Below are 21,056 nucleotides of genomic sequence, written 5' to 3' on the forward strand. Positions count from 1 at the left end.
GACATCAACATCACTGCTATAAAATAATCCTCTATGATACTCTATCGGTATATTAATACCATATCGGTATCATATAAGATTGAGCTTCATTCTTTATGATACTCCGTCGGTATATTGATACCTTGTCAGTATCATATATGATTGAACTCTTTTTTCAGAAATAAAATAAAATAATTAAAATTTTTTTTATTAAAATGACAATCTTATTTATTAAACTCTAAATTAGTAAATATATTCTTTGTGATACTCCGTCGGTATATTCATACCATATCGATATTATATAGCACTGAACTTAAAAACTCTGTGATACTCCATCAGTATATTGATACCTTATCGATATCATTTAGGGTGGATACTGACGTCAACATGACTTCAATGCAATTTTAAAAATAAATTTATGTCATTTAAAATAAAAAAAGGTACATTTAAAGATTAAAAAAAAAAAGAAGAGTAGAGAAGCAAAAAAGGTAGGCTCAAGTCCATGAATCTTATTTAGTCCATATTAAGCCCTCTTCACCCATTGGGGCCGAAGCCCAATTAGAAAATCCCCAAATATCTGAACCTTCTTCTCTGCGCCTCTTCTGCAGCGAACACTGACGGAATTGAAGTGCTTTCTCTTCATCTCTTTTCGACAACAAGCTTATAGGTAATCTTTTAGTTTATTTTTGAATAAATTACAAATAATTAACAAGTAATATAATCTTCCTATACCTTAAAATGTTTTATGACTGAAAAAATTCCTGATATATGTACTAGTTTTCATGGATTTATATTACATGTTCTCTTGTATTGTAGGTTTATTTAACATTTTGAAAAATTAATTTCTTACTTAAGCTCCTGTCAACAAAAACTAGTTTTTTTAGTATGTAAATATGCTATATTGTTATTACTATAGCAAAACTTTTCTTTACGTTTGGGCATTCACCAAAAGAAAAATAACACTCTCTTTATTTCAATATTTGTTTGTGTGTTTTTAACTTGACACGGTGTTTAAGAAATTGGAATTTTTGAATCTGGTGTATCTTAAGTTATCAAAGATACAATGTACCAAAATGGTCCGGAAAGTTGGAAACTTAGAATTAAAGAGTTGCAAAAAAAAAGGAAAAGAGATATTCTTTTAAATGGGTTAATAAGGAAATTAAGACAAACAAATTGAAAGGAAGTGTGTATAGAAACAAACACGGAACTTTTGTTAATGCAATAGCATATGTATTGATGATTTTGTATCAGATGTATAATTGACAATCTTTTTGCTTCCCTGAAGTACTGAGCTACTTCGAAATGGTGCGTGCATACAAAGTAAAAGGGGAGAAGAGAAAAAAGAAAGGAGAGAATTACGACAAAGAAGAAGAAATTGAGGAACCTTTGGAAGAGGAATCAACAAAAAGAGTGAAGACAGAACACACTGAGGCAGACACCGAGGCAGCTGAAAGAGTTGTAGATTTACTAGCTGGCATTCCTGTTGTTGCAACTGATCAAACCACTAAACCTGGTGTTATTTTTATCATTGAAAGAGCTTCTCTTGAAATTGCTAAAATTGGAAAGGTCTGTCTTTGTCTTTGCAAATGTCATTTTGTTCCTCTACTTTTATCATGGTTTTGATTATGCAGCTTTTGAATGTCCACTTCAGAAGAAGCTTGTAGCTTTTTCAGTATTATATGATGTTATCCAACTTCCCACTAGCTCATCTTATTATTATCTTTAGCATCGCATATAGTGCTCACCCTTCCCTTTACCGTGTGTAAGGAAGTGGAAGTTATGGTGTGTAATGATCTCTTCCTCTTGTTGATGCAGACTTACCAACTTCTGAACTCGGATGAACACTCCAACTTTCTGAAGAAGAATGGTCGGAACCCTTCTGATTATCGGCCTGATATTGCGCATCAGGTTAGTTGACTTTGGAACTCCAGGCCTATCTTGTTGCCCAATATTCCTACAGTATGAACACTATGGTGTTCCTGTAGACTTCAGATTTAAGCATTTGTCATTTGAGACACTATATGCATGTGGGACATAGATAAATGGTAACCATCAAGAAGTTGACGTGTCAAACTTTTGTTAACTTTTTGTGGAGATGGCTGGTGGAATGGCCTGGTCAGGTATTGAGTCCTGCAAGTGAAAGTATGTCGTGAGTAGAGACCTGATCCTGTTAGAGTGGATGAACTGATTTGACTTTTCAACCTAAGTTTGTCAATTTGGACAGTCAAAACTAAAACAAGCAAGTTGAGACACAATGAACTTTGTACAGAGTTTGTGTGGATTTGCGCATGAGCTCGATTAGTGGACATTAAAACATGGTCCTTTTTTTCCAAGTTGTTTGACGGTATTTATTGGGCAGAAATAAAATAAAAGAAGAGTTTTGACACATAAGCTAAATATGTTCCAGGTGTCAAAAGTACCCTTATCATAAAACTATTTGTCTGTGTGTAGTGGGACCTCCAACAAGTCATGTTGATGGCAAAAGAAAGGGATGTAAACATTTTTATTATAAAAATAGAAATTGTAGGTTTAGATAGTTTCTTAATGTAGAAAGTTGCCAATCTTTTTGGAACAGGCAAAACTGAAAGAGTCTCAAACAAGTTTGGAGTGAAGGAGCGTTAAAGAGTCATTTAGATGATGTTTTCTGATCCAAGGCCGTCAAGTTGAGTCTGAGTAACCCAGGATAATCAGTGCCTGAATTACTATAAAGGAATAACAATAAGGAGAGAGATATCTGGTAGTTGTCCATGAAATCTCCAAGTATTAATTCTTATAGCTCTTTTGATAATATATATTAGTGAGTATACATTCACTTCTCTGGTGGAAATTTCTATTTCTCTAAGGGTACACTATGAATTTGGATTGAGCAAGAAAGAGAAAAGAGGAGATGAAATTAGGAATGAGCACACCCGAGTCTGTTCAGTCTATATGTACCCTTACCCATTTCTAAATTTTGTTTCAGTTGAATACATGGAATAGGATGCAAAACAGCCTTTTGTCATTAATGATATATCTTTTGATACAAAAAAGAACTTCTGGATACAAGCTGTGTACAACAATTTTTACAAAGATGAGTTCTTTCAAACTCTACCAACATGTTATTTTCCCACTCATTTATACAAGTGGGGATATCACGTGTACTCCAAAGGTAAATAAGAAACACCAAAATCAGTTTCATTTGCACTATGGATCTCTCTTTGCCTTCCAAAACTCTCTAGTTTCTCTCCTCTGGCATTTTGGTTTATCATAATGGAATCTTAACATAGTTGTGCGAAAACTTTATCAATTAATCCATCTTCTGCCAATTGCCATCTTTCCAATCGCAATGGTCATACACCTTTAGACAAGATCGTGCTTATCGCTCTAGAATCCACTTATTCAATTCTAGAATCCACTTTGCAATAGCGTCTAGTATATGCCATCCATCTGTAATAGTTGTTTTGTGCCCCAAGAGAGAAAAAAAATTCTACTGAAGAGTTTAGAGAACATAACAAAGTTAGGACTATGGATAAGTGGGCAACATGTTTTTTTGCTTAGTTATCCAATTGACACTTAACAATTAAGTTTCTGCCACTGTCAAAAGGAGAAAAAAAAACAAATATGAAATCAGATGCCTTCTCAACCCGCCACCTTCTGGTTCTGTGCAACTCAGGCTATCTCTCTATGCTGCTTTGTTTGATCTATACATTTGACAATTTGCACCGAGGCATGATATCTGCCTGTCAGCTTCTTTATTTCTTTCGAAAGCATCTCCATTACCTTACATGAAAAGATGCAGATATGGATTGCTTAGGCTGTGGGTTCCCTTCCATATTTTTGCTCAGAGTTAGTTCTTTAGAGTGAGTTCATCCACTTGATCTTGCTTCTATTCTACTTCCTTCTGGTTCAGATTCTGAGTGTGTATTGGAACTGGGGAGCATAGGTGGAATTGCAGTGCCGAGCTGGTGCTTCTTCTTTAGTATATAATTTCTTGTTGAAATAGGAAGAAGAGAAAAAAACTATAAGCAGCAGTTGCTAAAAGTTTAATAGAAAAGGAGAACATGAGATTTTTCCTTCCTGTTAGATTCTTCTTCTAGCATGAGGGAGTAAGCAGGAAGATTAGATGTAGCTATATTTGCTTGACTGTTCCTTGGGGCTTGTAGGATGTACACATTTTAATTGATGTCCAATGCATCCCTGTGAAAGTCCATTCTTGCCCTATTACCCTCATTTTGGGGCAATAATTACTGCTTCTATCCGTTTTCAGTAGAGTACTTAAGTGAAATAAGTTCTTATTTCTTGCAAAGCTAATGAAAGAAAGGAATTGGTGTTGAGTGTTGACCAACTTCATTTGCACTTAATTATCGCAAAAAGTTGATGATTGCTTTATTAGGTGATGCAATTAGTTAAAAATCCTCATTCGCCTTTTTCCTAAAATGTTTGTGTAAGTTCTTCTTTCCTTTCACAGGCAATGCTTTCAATTTTAGATAGCCGAGTAAATAAAGCTGGGCGATTAAAAGCTTTGTATGTGAGGACTGAGAAAGGTGTCCTTTTTGAAGTAAAACCTCATGTTCGTATCCCTAGAACATTTAAGAGATTTGCTGGCATCATGTGTAAGTTAAAGTACCTTGAGCAAAATTTCTTCACTCATCCCTGTTTTTATTCCTATCCTATCTATGATTAGTCTAATTTTTCTGTTTTCTGATGTTGCTTCACTTTCAGTGCAGCTGCTACAAAAGCTGAGCATAACTGCTGTTGGTAAGCGAGAGAAACTGTTGCGTGTTATAAAAAACCCTGTTACACAGTACCTACCCATCGACTGTCGGAAGATAGGTGATAATTTTTCTGTTTTAGTCCCTTCCTTCTCTAATGGAACGTTTTTTGACAATTGACTAATACCCCACTTCACTTATGCATCAGGCTTCTCTCATAGTTCTGAGAAGCTGGTGGATATTCAGGACTATGTTAATGGCGTCAACAATGACTTGAACCTTGTTTTTGTGGTATGTTCTAGTGTAATTTTGTATAGCCAACTTCATTAAGTATGAAGTTATAGTTTACTTGATATTTGACATATGCAGGTTGGAGCTATGGCCCATGGGAAAATTGATAAAGATTATGTCGAAGATTATTTATCGAGTAAGCTATGTCTTCCTTTTCTCTTGTTATTTTGTGTCCAACAAAATTGGAGTGCTGTCATTTGATTCTTCTGCCTTTGTCTTGATTTGCATGGCTAGTGTTCAGGAATGTGAATATCTATTACTTCTGTCTTTATGTCCAATTGTTAACACTATCATACTGTTGATCTTCCTGGAGATCAAATATACTTCTCAAGAGCCACCTATGACTTTGATAAATGAGAATTAATAGGTTGCGGCTTTTGTAGAATGTAGATATGGTTGGAATGTCGAACATAATCTTTGATTTTTATCATGTTATTCCAGTACAAGCCTTACAAACTTGTAAAGTGAGATTTTTCTCTCCCTATGAGTTGTTTGGTTCAGTGTCAGCCTGTCAACTCTGAAGCAAATATATGGCTCTCAACTGCATCTTAGCCTACTTGATGCTTCTACACCATCCCCTGAAAATGATAACTCGTCTTGTTATACTGATAAGTTTGATGAGTTATTAGCGCCATGCATGTATATTCTATGTAAATGCTCAACTAGGTCCATGCTGTTTTCGCTACACAAAAATCATCTTGGCAATTTTTTCTGCAGCTGAACCTTGTCTAATCATCTTATGCATCTTGCAGTTTCAGATTATCCATTGAGTGCTGCATACTGCATATCAATGATCACGAATGCTGTGGAGCGGAAATGGAAGATTTTGTAGACTTTTGCCTTGGCTATATTCTCCTAAGATGTACTTTCTAGAATGTTATCCTTGCTAGTTTTCTTTCTATAGGCCTTTCTGGTTGGTTAAGTTGTGTAAAATATTTAAAAGATGGCAAATGACCCTCGTTACACATTTTGCAGTGTTTTTTGCTTGTTTACAGTGACTTTGAAACATTTTGAGCTTGTAACTGACTTATTGATAGTATAAAGTGAGATTTCAGTTTCAAAATTTTGATTATCGGAATTCTCCCATCTCGGGGGTTGAGTGCAGAGGCCAACACTGACTATTATGAAGTCTTCTCTTATGGCTGGTGCAGTAAATATGAATTGTCAACAATGTTGGTTCTGCGTTGTTTTCAAATCCAAAAAGCTTTCCTACTTGGTCCATTTGCAGTTAGTGGAATTAGGTTATGTAAGTACACGATGAGACCTTAGTCTGGTAAAATAGCAAGGACATGAAGTTTAATACTCAAAATGTGTATAACTAGGCACTTTCAGAGTGTGTAACATGGTTTTTATAGCCTTCATTACACAAGCATACATAATAGTGCAAATGGACTTTTCAAAATTGAACATCAATCTGGAATTTGGAACAAGGAGCTAGTTTTTCTTCAATGGTGTGCAGAGAAACTGGGTAACACAACCAATCTCCAGCACAAGTTATAGCATTTCAACGTCAATGTATGTATGTTCCCTTTGTTTTTTCCTTTCTATCATACACGAGTTATCTCTGCTTGTTGTCTCAATCAAAGACCTGTAAGTAGGTCAGGGTTCGCGGGAGGCTTTTCCTCTGGAATGTCAACACTAGCAACAATGTTGGTGGTCTGATTAGAGGGCAATGGCTCTACTTTAGATATTTTTCTTGATCCGAGACCACCTTTTGTACTCGGGGAAGTTTCAGGTGATACCCCTGGACTCCCTAGTGTTCGTGTTTCAACTGGTCCAGGCTTTGTAGGTTTCTTCTTTTTTGCATTCTTATGCCAATTCATCAGTGCCTTGGAAGTTTGATCATCAAATATAGATCTCTTCATGGTTGATCCCATCTAGAATATCCAAACGAATGAAAGAAAATCAGTTAACATGTTCTTGTAGTCATTGTACTTCTTGCATGGGATGTATCTACTCATTGTACATCCAAACACTTAGCCTCCATGAACGTCAAATCACGAGTTAATTTCATGTATGATCACAGAATTATCTACTAGTAGTAAGTACCATCTAATGAATCTGAAACAGAAGGGAAAAAGAAAACATGAAGAGTTACCTGGGTAACAAGTGCATACAGTGGAAGTGTAATGTAACTGCACAAAATCTGAACACCTAACCTGACAAAGCATCCTTTTCATCAGATAAATTGAGAGTATGGTTATGAAATTATAACATGAATTTTGACACTTCAAAAACTTAACACACTGAAGATAAGTATTTGTTCAATTACCCAATAGCAACTCTCAATAAGGCGAGGTAAAAATTATCGTGAAAACAGGAATGGAGCCCGAATTCATACTGCAGAACATGGTATGTCATCATGTTAAACCAAGTAATAGACATGAAGGAATTGAAAAGAAAATTGAGAAAGTTTACTTACCGTTATCCAAAGGAAATAAGTGATCTCGAAAGCATTCTGCATCACATAAAGGAAACGATTAAGCTTAATATTTACTTCCAAGTTCAAACAAGTTCCATAGTGGCATTCCATATTGATAGTCACCTCTCTACCTTCCAACACATCCCACCCCCATCCCCTAAAGTCCCCATCCTTACCATTCACCCAGCCCACCCTCCACAGTGTTTATCTGGATTATATACAAATGTTTTGGGACAATATTTTTTGCTTACTTACCATACACTAGAAAATAAGTAAGAACTCCACTTATTTTCGCATAAAACATACATACCCTTAACCGCTCTTTCTTTTAATTGGAAGAGTTGTCACTTGTTTTACTTGGAATTTTATATAACTCATTATTATTTTTGTAAGATGCACATACAACGGACATGTGTGAGAGCCTAAGAGGCGGAGAAAGCAAGAAATGAGTACCTGAAAGAGGGTGAGATGGACAAGATGAAGAATTAGAGTGGGCTTGCCAAACCAAAAATTTCTATCTGAAATTTGAACAAGAGGTATGCCTTGGACTACAGCATGTCTTTCTTGAATTTCAAGAGCCATCTGAGCTATAATTGCTTGAAGCTTTGTGCCAACTGCTAAGATTATCTTTAACCAATCCAGTGGTTAGTTCTTTCTTCAATATTAAAGCAACTTTAATGGAATGAATTGGGAAACAAGTAAATGAAATAATGATAAAGAATTTCTTACAACTAGAGGCAGTATGGACAGCCAAAACATAGCTTGCCATCCTGAAAGGACAGTATTTGTATTGGTAGTTAGAGCTAATTCTTTCTGATTAGAGATAATATGTCTTGAAAAGAAACAATCAAGGTCGTTAACATTACCGTGGACATTCAGCAGAAGAAAAACAACTGCAGAAAACCATAGCACTGAACTGCAAATGTATAAAAACGACGATATATAATTAGATACCTCTAGCTAGTACAATGTAGCACATGATCAAAACCTGAGAAGAATTGAGTAATTTGTTTCAGTTCTAGTCGAAAGACACGTACTTGATACCCACAATAACCTTGAAATCATCTTCCAGGGATCTTTTTATGTACTTTTGAAAATTGAACTTACTTCCAGGTGCTAAATGGACCTGCAACAAGAGGAAAACAATAAGCAAAAGAACTATCTTTTTCTGTCCTGCAAGAGACAAAATTTGATTTGAAGCCTTCAATTTGTGAACCTCACCGTGATGAAACCGTGGCGCATGGTCAAGTAGTCAGCTTTCCTAACTGACCTGAAAAATTGCCGAAAAAAGCACACCTGGAGATTTTGGGGAACTAGTTAGAAAATAAGAAACAACAATGGTTGTAATACAACATTTCACTTGTTACATTCCATGTTATATTACTATACCACCAACTAATTCCCCCGTAATTTCCGGGGTCTATCGGAAACAACCTCTCTACCCCACAAAGGTAGGGTCAAATTTTCTTTAGGAGATGGTAATCTTTTAACTGGAACACACAAATGTGATTTCCGTGCTTATGGCGAGGATGCCTAGAAGAATGTGAAATCATATCAAATTTATTATAGAACGAAACTCATTAAAGTTTTAAATTGAAAAACAACAGGCTCTTAATATCACAGGCAAACCTATCAAAGCCCCCATTCATCCCAAAATATTGAAAAATATGCAAAAAAAGCAGAAGGCAGATGCTTTAATTTTTTCTTACACTGTAGAAAATGATTGGGGTGGTCCCATAACTCGTATTATCCCTAACAAAAGATGTCTCTTTGGTAAGCCTGAATCTTGAGGAATCTGCATAGAAACATCATATAAGAAATACAGATTAAAAGCAAAGATTAAATTCCTCTTGGTTTAATGTGAAATGTAAAAGATATCCTATAAACGGGAAAAAAATTTCTTAGATCACTTATGCCTGAATGGTTGGCCTTCACAAAAATTAAAAATAGTAGAGGATAACTATATGAACTTCACCACATCGTAAGACAAGAGCCTAAGAGTCACATGGATAGAACTAAACATGTACCTAATAGTTACAAAATTTCAAGATTAATCTTTCTTAATTCTCCCCTTAATCTTAAAGTTTCTTTTCAACCACAAGTCCTTGATCTCAATTTTTCGAAATCTTCAACTTCATCAAGAAAAGAATACATCAGATTTATCTCCATTTTCTATGTAGCCTTCAACTTGACTAAAGTTGAATTTTGAAGTTCTTGCTTGATGCTACTATCAGAATACCACAGACTAAAATTATCCTTATCGTCCTCCTTGGGTGCTAGCAGCAAAGTTATCTCCTCCTCTTCTTTCTTGTGATGAACAATATTGGCACTCTTCAAAATTACTATGACACTCTCAGGAGTAATAACCAAATTTATGAAAATTATAGCATTCATACTGATATTTATCACCTATTTTCATTTGCTAGTTGTTGGAGTGAGTTAGAGTCCCACATTGTTTGGGGAATGGACTGATGGTCTGCGTATATGGACTTGGGGAGTCCTCCCCTCATGATCTAGCTTTTGGGCTTGAGTTAAGCCTAGGTGCCACATCTTTACATGGTATCAGAGGCAGGTCCATCCCCTTTTGGACTTTTGGTCCACACTCAGTTGGGCGTGGACGTGAAGGGGGTGTTAGAGTGGGTTAGAGTCCCAACCAATTGGAATGAAATGATAGTCTGATTATATGGACTTGGGAAATTCTCCTCCATGAGCCAACTTTTGGAGTTGAGTTAGGCCCAGGTGCCATATCTTTATATTAGTAACCACGACTTCTTCCTCTTCTCATTCATGACCACGCCCTTTTGATGATTATTGGCTTTTCTCTTCATTATTGGATTTGTTACAATTACATCTCCCTCTTCCTTGTCCAAATCCAAAATTCATTTGAATTCTCTCATTTTTCAAGCTTTAAAATACCTAACCCTTAAGGATTGAAGCCTTGCCTTCTTGGCCTTATCTACTCATCGGAGAGAATTTGGCAAAACCTCCCAAGCTTCATTTGAGGTGGTTGCAGTGACCACCTTCTCAAACATAGTATCATCCAAATCTTGATGGATGAGAGTGAGGATCGTTGATTCTTTTACCTTCTCTTTTCCAAAATATCCTTCTCATATCGGGTTTCTCTAACCCCTCTTCTACTATTTCCCACACCGCCAAGTATTGCTTTCATGCAAAGACGCCAAGTGCTCATAACGTTCTTTTGACATCATGAAATTAGAAATCAAGTGGTCCATCTCTCTATGTTTTCAGCACTCTTTGCAACTCACTTGATTGCCATATGACAAGTTCAAAGGAGTATTTATAGGTTCATAGGTGCCAGCAGATTCTTCTCAACTCACTGATTGCATTTAAAACATGAAATACACAATTACATAACATAGATATCCTAAAAGTCACACCAATCATGCTTCTATAGTAATTCAAGATTAGTTTTTCCTGACAATAAATTACCTCATTAACTATCTAGCGCCTGCGTAAAACTAGGCCATAGAGAAAGCAAAATGAATTAAATCATGAGGATTTCACACCATACCATTGGATACTTCATAATCATGCTCAACTTGCCTTTCCCATTCCTTCCACTCACGAATCTGCATATAAAAAAGAGAATGACCACTTCTAGCCTCTAAAATAATGCTCAAGTATTTAGTACAAGCGCAGAAGTGGATTAACATTTCAAGGATGTCCATGGTTGGGAAATCAATCTTGATCTAAAATGGTAAAACTTTTGTGCTTGTCACATTGAAAATCCGGAAAAAATCTCACCTTTAATCTTCCGAGCAGCATAGTTATGGCACTGTAAATAACGTGGAAGACGGCTAAAAAGAATATGAAAATGTGCAGCTGATGCAAACCATGGATGGATATAAGTGGAACTTGTCCCTGTCAATGTGGTTACTGTTAGCCTGTAAATTTTCGAGGAACATTTATTCACTAAGCAAAAAAAATAACGAGTTCAAATATAAGTCTAGAACCTTCTTGTGTTAAACCGGTATACTTCAGAATCAAAATAAATATGTTAAAACGGGTTCTAACACCAACTAAGGCTTGTTATACAGAATACACAATCAGGTCACGTAAAATTAACAAACTTACCAGCTACAACATGTTAAAACAAATACTAATGTATATAGACAACAGCTATGACGCTGCAATCCCAAGTCAAGCTGGGGTCGGTTATATGAATTCTCAAAAAAGGTACTCACCGGCCTGCAGGTTCCTGCAGGACTATCAGCTGCTAATATCCGAATATGGTCTGATAGAAGCCTACGATGAGCTTCTCCGGTATCAGGTGGTGGTTGATGATGACCTTGTCCAGGTGCATGATGTCCTCCTCCGTATGCCAACTTTGTGTGTTGTTGGGCAGGACATGGCAACATTGTGTCTGCAACTCTTTCAAGTATGCATATTCTTGCTATGTAGTTTTGTCCGAACGTCAGAAGCAACGATATAAAACCAAGAACCATAAGCTCTACAAACAAAATTAATTGATTGTCAAAGAAGGGCAATCACTAATTAACTAAACCCCCAAAATTTAATAATTAGCCCTTACCAGACTTAATCTTCTCCAATGCTTCCACCAATGCGCTTTTTCGTCTCCTCTCAAATGTCTGTATCCAAAAGAATGCAACCCATTAATTTCCACCAACGGGCTCATCATAATTTCTTTTTTTAATTGATTATTTTCCCACGAAAGGAATTCAGATGAACCCCTTCCACCCTTCAAGCTCTGCCCCTGGCCAGAGGTAACGATCAACTTCTAGGGAATGATGCAATTTGAATACGTGTCCAAATTATTGTCTTGATTAATTCAAATTCGCGCCTTCTAGGGAAATTAAAGAGAGAATCACATTAATAAATAATAATTTGTTACATAAATAAATTACCTGTCCAACTTTATGAAGAACCTTTTCCAATAAAATGGAAATAAGAACGATAACAGCACAGACCAAAGCCACAGCCCATGTAGGTGTTTGATCCAACTCCCTTGCACCTGGAGCTCCTCCAGCCATTTTTTCTTCTTCTTTTTATTATTATAATTTATAAAAAAAAGAATTCCCCTATTTACACAACTTTATGAATAGATTTCATGGGGAAAAGCTATGAAAAGTTTGTTAATGGGAGCCAAAAAAATCCAGTTACATTTGTTGAGCCTAGTAACATGAACCGGTTCAGTGAGGAAAAAGGAAAAAAAAAATAACAGAACTGAACCGGGTGATATTAGGGAAAGAGACAAATGTGGGGAATTTAGTATTGGTAGTTGGAATTGGGAGGATGGGTTTTTATGTTATGTGCACAAAATTGGACATAGTTTTTAGCATTATTATCCCACCCTCTTGTACATGTTAACGAGAGTATTAGTAGGGATTTAGTTAGATTATGAAGCCATAATAATATCAACTGTCGCAGAAAATAAAATTTTAAATGTACATGAAGACATCGTGCAAAATTAACAAAAGGGTACATAACGATATTGTGATAATCGAGAAAAAAAATGCATGATGGAATTTGTGTTCCACATTACAATAATAATATAGATGTATAGTCAGTGGCGGAATCATAATTTTTATTAACACGTTCAAAATCTGAAAAAATAGATTAATGAACTAGCCGAAGTGGGTTCGACATGTATTATATATAAATAAAAAATTATTTTAACCATGTATAAATAATATAATTTTTCACTGAAGGGAGTTCAAATCTATAAAATGGCTCCGTCCTTGTGTATAGTCTCATAAGTTGAATTAAAAAAACGTAAAATGTACGCAGATCTTATCTCTATTTTTATGAGAAAGGACAATTGAGTGGACAATATAGTTCATAGTGCTCTTTAATGTCGATGTTCAAATGCCTAATGAAAAAGATAAAAAAATCTAAATTAGAGAAAGAGCACTTATGTTGGTGTAATAATAAAAATTTTGGGATTCGAACCATCTTGTGTTACAGAAAAATGGAACTTATGTTACTAGCTTGGGAAACTTGTTTGGTACGAGGTAGAATATTTTTCATGAAATATATTCTCCTGTTGATTTTTTAACTTATTTTCTAGTTTGATAAGTAAGTCAAAAAATAAAATTTTAAAAATATTTATAAATAATTTAGCAAAATACTATAGGGGTGGAAGGGGGTGGAGAGTGAGGCCTCAGAGGTGGCGGGGGTGATGGTCAATGGTAGGGGTTGGGGCGTTGGGTGCATGGGGATGATATAATAAACATAAACTATTACTTTATACATGAACTTCTTTTCCCTAGTTCCATTAAAAAAAATCATCTTCTTCATTTTTAATCAACTTGTTTTCTTAGAGAAAATGTTCTCTAAAAATTTGTCCAACCAAACATAAAAAAATAAGAAAACATTTTTCATAAAACATTTTTCTGTTATATATTAGTATATTATAGGATTTTAAACATATTTGATCGTTCGATCCAGAATAATTATAACCACTAATCAATAAATGTATATATTAAATATGTATATTTTTTTTATATATTATAATTAATATACAAAAAATATATTTCCGAGCTGTTATTATTATTAAAAGCTTCACACATGTCCTTTAATTTTGGTTGGAAAGATAGTTCTTATATTGTATCAAAGCAAAGATATATGAGAGCCATTAGCAAGGGCGGATGTAGGTGGTATCCAAAGGGTTCACTCGAATTCCTTCGTCGAAAAATTACATTATATATAAGGTCAAATTCTAATTTATAAGTATATATATTAAAATGAACTCTTGAAAACTAGTGAAAAGCTTATCTTAATGGATAAGTGGATCAAGAATTGCTCCCATGTAATGGGTTCAAATCCCACCTGCAACAAATCTTTTTTCTTTTTTAATGAAAATTGAAGAGTCCTACATTTCATTGCAGATTCAATGCCTTTTATAGGCAAACTTTTTTGAAAAAAAAACGATCGAGCTACAGTACAAAACACGTGATGTTCATGTATAAAAGAAAAATATGTACATAATTATTTGTAATACACATTGTTTGCTCCCTCATTACTTTCATGATGAAGACATAATTCCATCCTCCCTACTTGAGTTACTTGCAAGTTGCCTTCTTGATTGGATTCTAAAAGATAATGTGCCTCATTAAAACCTTATTAGGAAAACTCAGTGGGAAAAAGCCTAATGAAGGAAGAAGAGTACACATATCTGATAATACGCCTTGAGTGCTTCTTCATTAAAAACCTTATCAGAAAAACTCAGTGGGACAAAACCTTGGTTAAGGCAAAAAGAGTACAACACCTATTTTACTCCCACTAATGAAAACTTCATTTGATATTTTGGAAACGACACATTTCAATCTTATAGCTTAGCTTCTCAAAAATTGATGTTGGTAATGCCTTTGTGAATAAATCTGCAAGATTATCATTCGAACGAACTTGTTGTACATCAATATCACCATTCTTCTGGAGATCACGTATGAAGAATAATTTTGGTGAAATATTTTTCGTTCTGTCTCCTTTTATGAAGCCACCTTTCAATTGAGCTATGCATGCGGCATTGTCTTCAAATATAACTATGGGTACTTTGACATTATTTTTTAGGACGAACCTTTCTTTGATGAAATGTATCATCGATCTCAACCACACACATTCTTTACTTGTTTCATGAATTGCTATTATTTCAGCATGATTTGAAGAAATAGCAACAATAGACTGCTTTGTAGATCGCCATGATATAGCAGTTCCTCTGTATGTAAATAGATAGCCTGTTTGAGATAGAGCTTTATGTGGGTCTGATAAATAGCCTGCATCTGCATAACTAATAAGGTCTGCACAACCTTTGTTAGTATAAAACAAACCCATATCAATGGTACCCTTTAGGTATCACAAAATATGCTTGATACCGTTTCAATGTCTTCGCATTGGGGATGAACTATACCTTGCCAATAAATTAAACGAAAATGTTATATCAGGCCTGATTGCGTTAGCAAGATACATAAGTGCACCAATAGTACTGAAATATGGTACTTCAGGACCAAGAAGTTTTTCATTCTCTTCTAGAGGTCAAATTTGATCTTTTTCCACTTCAAGTGATCGAAGAACCATTGGAGTACTTAATGGATTTGCTTTGTCCATGTAAAATCGTTTTAAGATTTTCTCAGTGTAGGCAGATTGGTGGAAAAAGACCCCATCTACTAAATGTTCAATTTGAAGACCCAGACAAAGTTTTGTCTTTCCAAGATCTTTTATCTCAAATTCTTTCTTTAGATATTCAATCGCCTTTGGACCTTTTCAGGGGTTCCAATGAGATTTATGTCATCAGCATAAACGACGAGTGTAACAAACTCTGATTCTGTTTTCTTAATAAAAATACATGGAAAAATGACATCATTTATATAATCTTCATTTATCAAGTACTTACTAAGGCGATTACACCACATACACCCTGATTATTTCAAACCATATAATGATCTTTGCAATTTGATTGAGTACATCTCCCGATACTTAGTACATGCTTCAGGCAATTTTAATCCTTCTGGGATTTTCATATAAATTGCATTATCAAATAAACCATAAAGGTAAGCTATAACTACATCCATTAGATGTATTTCAAGATTTTTATGTATAGCTAAACTAACGAGATATCGAAATGTTATTCCATCCATAACAGGTGAATATGTTTCTTCATAGTTGATCCCGGGTCTTTGAGAGAATCATTGTGCAACAAAGCGTGCCTTGTATCTTACAATTTTATTTCTCTTATTTTTTTTCCGCAAAAAAACTCATTTATAGCTAACTGATTTTACACCTTCTAGGGTTTGGACTACAGGTCCAAAAACCTCACGTTTATCAAGTGAGTCTAATTCTGATTGAATTGTCTTTTGCCATTTTGTCCAATCACATGTACGTCGACACTCTTCGACGGATTTAGGCTCAAGGATTTCACTATCTTGCATGAGGTTAAGTGCAAAATTATATGCAAAAACATTATCCATCGTGATTTTTGATCGATCTAAATTTATCTCATCACCAGTAGAACTTGTTGAAAGTTCTTCATTCATTTGAGTCTCGGGTTCACTAATTTATTCAGGAATATCAGGATCACTCAAATCTTGACCTTCTTCAGGAGGTTCTTTTATAATATCATCTTTATTATGTTTCACGCTTCTCTTTCTAGGATTTTTATCCTTTGAACCCAATGGTCTGCCACGCTTCAGGCGTATTTGGGATTCAGAAGCTATGATACTAGTAGGACTAGAAATAAAATACCAAAAACTGAATTACCGAACCAAACCGGCTATTTTGGTATTTTGGTAATTCGGTATTTTGGTTTGATATTCGATACCAAAATTCATATTTCAGTATTTTGGTTTTGGTATTCGGTATTTACAATTTTATCATTCAGTATTCAGTATTTTCCAAATACCAAAATTAAATAAGTAAATGACCAATAGTTCAATTCTGCAGCCCATTGTATTCTGTTGGGCCTAAAGGTGTGTATGACATAAAAGAGTAAAAAAAAAGGCCCATTGTCAATATATGTATATCCAGCCCAAAGGCCAAATCTGAAATGCCTAGCCCTAGTTGAGACCTTCACTTCAGTCCTTCACAAAATTAGTTCACAGGAGCTTCAGAAATCAGACCTTCAGTTCATCACTCATCAATTGAGACCTTCAGTCCTTCATACTTCACAGCTCTATTTCTCTGCTCGGGGGCCGACGCTCGCCCTTCAGTCCTTCACAGATCACAAGTTCACATCCTCAACACTCAACAGTGCAATCGAGTAGCACTGTAGCAGCAGAGGAAACAGAGAAAAGAAGAAGAGGAGGAAAAAAATTTAAAAAGAGGATCAGAGAAGAAGAAAACAATTAGAGAAGAGAACTTACCTTGAAGAGAAGTCCAGTAGTCGAAGACGAAGAGCAGTGGAAAAGAAATCGCAGGTCGCAGCTGTCATAACTCGTAAGTATATTTTTATAATTTATTTTTTAAAGACCAAGATCTCACTAAAGCGCATGCTTCTCGCTTTTCTCACCTTTCTCAGAAACGCATACTTTAGAAAAGCCCTATGTGCACTTTGCTTCTGCTTCTCACTTAAAGCGTTGAAGCAAGCACTTTTGAAAACACTGGGACAACAAAGGGGAATGGAAGGAATGTTGGGTAACCTTTTGTTGTGAGATAATGTGTTTACCATTTAGTAGCGGCAAAGAGGGTTGTTGTTGTTGACGAATAGGTTATTCATCTGTGTAAGCTCTATTTCTCTGCTCGCCCTTTGTCTGTTCCTTGTTTTCTAATCTTTTTGTGGAATTGTTACACAGGTTTAGCATAAATTCTTCTATCAGAGGTGAGAAAAATCTATTCTTTTTTGATTTTATTTTACACTTCCAATTTATGTCTTATAACATTTGTAATCTCTTCTATGTTTAGATGGAAGATGAAACAAGTCAAACAACCAATGTCAGTGGAAGTGCACCTCTAGCTCTTACTGAGTCTCTTGATTCAACACCGGAAGTTGAACAACATTCAGTGACTGTGAAGAGGAAAGCTATAGAATCAAGATCTACTGCTTGGCCGCATTATGATAAGCACATAGAAGATGGAATTAATAAAGCAAAGTGGAAACATTGTGGTAAAGTTCTCTTAGCTGATTCAACTAAAAATGGAACAAGTGGAATGAATAAACATTTGAAAATTTATCCTAAAAATCCAAATAAGGTTAACACTTTCAATTTCAAGTACAAACAATCAAATTTAAACTTTCCATTAGAAAGTGAAATGCGTGATGGGGCAATTTGGACTTTTGATCAAGAGGTATCTCGGAGGGCTTTAGTTGAGATGTTAATCCTTGATGAGCTTCCTTTTCATTTTGTTGAAAAGGAAGGTTTTAAGAAGTTTATGAAAAAAACCCAACCTTTATTCCGAGTCCGTAGAACAGTGACTAGGGATTATTATGTAGTTTTTGGTGAGGAGAGACAAAAGTTTATGAAGTATTTGAAAGAAACATCACCGAAAGTTTATCTAACCACAGACACATGGATTTGTATACAGAGAATAAATTATATGTGTTTGACAGTACACTTTATTGATAGTGATTGGCTTTTGCATAAATAAATTTTAAACTTTCAGGTTGTTACTAGTCATAAGGGTGACGAAATGGTCCGTTGTATTAGTAAGTGTTTGCTTGATTGGAAATTGGAGAAAATTATCACTATAACTGTAGATAATGCTTCTTCTAATGATGTCATAGTGAAAGAGTTACACAAACAAATGGTTAATTGGGGATTTAAAATAAAATGTGGTAACCATGTTCACGTGATATGTATGGCTCACATTTTGAATCTTATTGTGCAAGATGGCATGAAAGAAGTTGGTCCATCTATCAAACGTGTTAGGAAAATGGTGAAATATGTTAGACAATCTCCCACAAGGATTAGAAAATTTGCGGAATATTGTGAACTAAAAAATATAGACAGTAAGAAGTTATTATGTTTAGATGTTTCAATTTGGTGGAATTCGACCTACATGATGTTGGATGCCGCACAACATTTTGAGAGTGCATTTGATAGGTTTGATCTTGAAGATGGTGGATTGTCAACTTATCTTGCTAATCATGTTTGTGAAGATGGAAGTGTTGCAAGTGTACTTGAAAGTGATGATTGGCAAAAGGTGAGAAATATGGTAATATTTCTTAAAAGATTTTATGATCTAACTGAGAAGGTTTCAGGTTCACTCTACGTCACTTCTAATGGTCACTTTGAAGATATAATTGAGCTTCACAATCATTTAAGAGAGTGTATGAAAGACAATGATTCTTCTTTGGCAGAAATGGGAGAAAAAATGAAAGAAAAGTTTGTCAAGTATTGGGGTGCTCTTGAAAAAATGAATAAAGTACTTTTTATTGCCTCTATCTTAGATCCTCATAACAAACTTGAGTATGTTGGCGACGCACTTGAGGATATGTTTGGAGATGAAAAGGGGAGTAAAATAAAAGATAAAATGGTGACTTACATGAAATCTATGTTTGAAGAGTATGTAGCAAAATTCTCTAATGCATCTCGACGCTTATCTTCTCTCTTTGATTTATCGGGTCAGACATCGAATTCATCTATCTCTAACACTAGCACAAAATCAATAAAAGTGAGAAATAGGAGACAAATGAAGAGGAACAAACAAGATGGTACAAGTTTAGGTGGTAGTCAGAGTTGGAAAAGTATCTTAGTGAAGAACTAGACCCGAATGATGATGACGACAATTTTGATATCTTGTCATGGTGGAAAGCTCATTCTCCTACATATAAAATTCTTTCTGAGATGGATTGTGATGTGTTGGCAATTCCAATTTTTAGTGTGGCATCGGAATGTGCCTTTAGCATCGGGGGTCGTATTCTTGATTCATTTAGGAGTTCTTTGACTCCAAAATTGGTGCAAGCTGTTATTTGTCTTCAAGATTGACATCGAAATAAGCCTTATCCCATAAATATTAAAAAAGATTTTAATGATCTTATGAAACTTGAACTTGGTATGTTTTTTAGTTTTTATATTTTATTTTTATATTTTTTTACTTAGTTTAATTGTTGACACATTTTAAATTCTTTTTACCTATGGATGATATTCACTGGATTGTTCAAGCTGAAAAATAGTGAAAGCAGATTTTGGATCAGGTTTGATTATAATGTGTTATAAGATTAATTCAAGTCGACTAACTTTTTCAAGGTCGCTCGACTAATGTCCCAAACTATTAATTTAGGCCGCAACTCTATGGACTTTACAAATGCTGGAAATTACTGTAACCTACAATATCTGGAAGCATTTTTAGAGTGTTGCATGTTGTATGTTGTTGAGTGCTATTATTTGTTGCTGTTGTTGTGTGTTGCTCTTGGCAATTGCTGCTGTTGTGGTCTAGCTACTGCAGGTGTTGTTGTTGAGTTCTGTTGTTTGTTGCTGTTGTTGTGTGTTGCTCCTAGCAATTGCTATTGCTGTAGTGTAGCTGCTGCAGGTATTGTTGTTGACATATTGCAGGTCTGTAGGGTACAGCTGCAAGATGGTGTAAGTTATTGTATGATACCTGCACAAAGAATAAAACTGAAGTCCTTGTTGTTGCAGGTTGTTACTGTTTTAGTGGCTGTTGTAGGGAGCTGCAGGTGTTAGATGGTGTGTTGATCTACCCCAATGTAGCTCTGCAGCTCTGGAGTTGTTGTTGTTGGATGTTGTTGTTGTAGGTTGTTGTATGTTGCATCTTACACTTATGAAAGCTCAACTGCAACAACTTTGGTGGTTCTGTAGGTTTGAAGTGTAAAGTTCCTTGAAGAACTCTAGGATGTTGCTCTTTGGAGATCTCCAAGAATAGCACAAGTGCATGTCTGCACTTTGCTATAGCTCAGCAAGTTGTTGCTTGGAGTTGGATGTTGCAGCTCTGCAACTGCAAGATAACCAATCTGAGAGGTGATCCTTCACATCAGGCTGCAGCTTCAAAGTGATGTTGTAGGTACCTGCATAGAAGATGCATACAAAAAGAAACTATACTAGTGTAGAAAAGCAAAAAAATGAGAGAGACTCTCCCCTTTACAAGGATCCTAATTATGACTCTTCAAATTAGCTATATTAGTGGTGCAAGTGGTTGTTAGAACCTGTACCTAAAGGGACAGCAAAGGCAAAGATGAGATCAAAATGGTATTACCGAATACCATACCAAATCAAATTTTATTTTACTGATTACCAAACCGAAGT

General features: G+C 35.3%; 3 protein-coding genes across 3 annotated transcripts; 2 read left to right on the top strand and 1 right to left on the bottom strand.

Annotated features, from left to right (window-relative positions):
• Positions 1 to 529: 529 nt before the first annotated feature.
• LOC129889378 (uncharacterized) lies at positions 530 to 6,065 on the top strand. Its single transcript, XM_055964654.1, has 8 exons — positions 530 to 646; positions 1,265 to 1,545; positions 1,795 to 1,887; positions 4,427 to 4,571; positions 4,681 to 4,791; positions 4,879 to 4,961; positions 5,040 to 5,097; positions 5,714 to 6,065. Exons 2-8 carry the CDS (start codon positions 1,282 to 1,284, stop codon positions 5,791 to 5,793), a joined length of 834 nt encoding a protein of 277 aa, XP_055820629.1. The 5' UTR covers positions 530 to 646; positions 1,265 to 1,281; the 3' UTR covers positions 5,794 to 6,065.
• Positions 6,066 to 6,290: 225 nt separating this feature from the next.
• Positions 6,291 to 12,728, bottom strand: LOC129888394 (MLO-like protein 9). Its single transcript, XM_055963376.1, has 15 exons — positions 12,270 to 12,728; positions 11,936 to 11,993; positions 11,589 to 11,854; positions 11,149 to 11,265; positions 10,916 to 10,973; positions 9,093 to 9,178; positions 8,605 to 8,679; positions 8,421 to 8,509; positions 8,250 to 8,299; positions 8,113 to 8,153; positions 7,837 to 8,010; positions 7,384 to 7,419; positions 7,234 to 7,301; positions 7,060 to 7,120; positions 6,291 to 6,838 (listed from the first exon to the last, which is right to left on the bottom strand). The coding sequence occupies exons 1-15, from the start codon at positions 12,393 to 12,395 to the stop codon at positions 6,542 to 6,544; spliced, it is 1,602 nt and encodes a 533-aa protein (XP_055819351.1). The 5' UTR covers positions 12,396 to 12,728; the 3' UTR covers positions 6,291 to 6,541.
• A 5,029-nt stretch (positions 12,729 to 17,757) lies between these two features.
• LOC129890669 (zinc finger BED domain-containing protein RICESLEEPER 1-like) lies at positions 17,758 to 20,806 on the top strand. The gene is made up of 5 exons (XM_055966172.1): positions 17,758 to 18,342; positions 18,457 to 19,178; positions 20,312 to 20,375; positions 20,461 to 20,608; positions 20,706 to 20,806. Exons 1-5 carry the CDS (start codon positions 17,758 to 17,760, stop codon positions 20,804 to 20,806), a joined length of 1,620 nt encoding a protein of 539 aa, XP_055822147.1.
• The last annotated feature ends 250 nt before the right edge of the window (positions 20,807 to 21,056 follow it).

Source organism: Solanum dulcamara, chromosome 5 (assembly GCF_947179165.1).
Source record: "Solanum dulcamara chromosome 5, daSolDulc1.2, whole genome shotgun sequence".
NCBI lineage: Eukaryota > Viridiplantae > Streptophyta > Magnoliopsida > Solanales > Solanaceae > Solanum > Solanum dulcamara.

Coding starts and splice junctions, on each gene's coding strand:
- LOC129889378 (XM_055964654.1), top strand. CDS start 1,282: ATGGTGCGTGCATACAAAGTAAAAGGGGAGAAGAGAAAAAAGAAAGGA. Junction 1,546..1,794: donor AAATTGCTAAAATTGGAAAG/GTCTGTCTTTGT, acceptor TTGTTGATGCAG/ACTTACCAACTTCTGAACTC. Junction 4,962..5,039: donor ACTTGAACCTTGTTTTTGTG/GTATGTTCTAGT, acceptor TGACATATGCAG/GTTGGAGCTATGGCCCATGG.
- LOC129888394 (XM_055963376.1), bottom strand. CDS start 12,395: ATGGCTGGAGGAGCTCCAGGTGCAAGGGAGTTGGATCAAACACCTACA. Junction 7,420..7,836: donor TCCATCTCACCCTCTTTCAG/GTACTCATTTCT, acceptor TATGTGATGCAG/AATGCTTTCGAGATCACTTA. Junction 6,839..7,059: donor TGTATGCACTTGTTACCCAG/GTAACTCTTCAT, acceptor TGGATATTCTAG/ATGGGATCAACCATGAAGAG.
- LOC129890669 (XM_055966172.1), top strand. CDS start 17,758: ATGGAAGATGAAACAAGTCAAACAACCAATGTCAGTGGAAGTGCACCT. Junction 18,343..18,456: donor TGAAAGAAACATCACCGAAA/GTTTATCTAACC, acceptor TTAAACTTTCAG/GTTGTTACTAGTCATAAGGG. Junction 20,609..20,705: donor GCAACAACTTTGGTGGTTCT/GTAGGTTTGAAG, acceptor ACTTTGCTATAG/CTCAGCAAGTTGTTGCTTGG.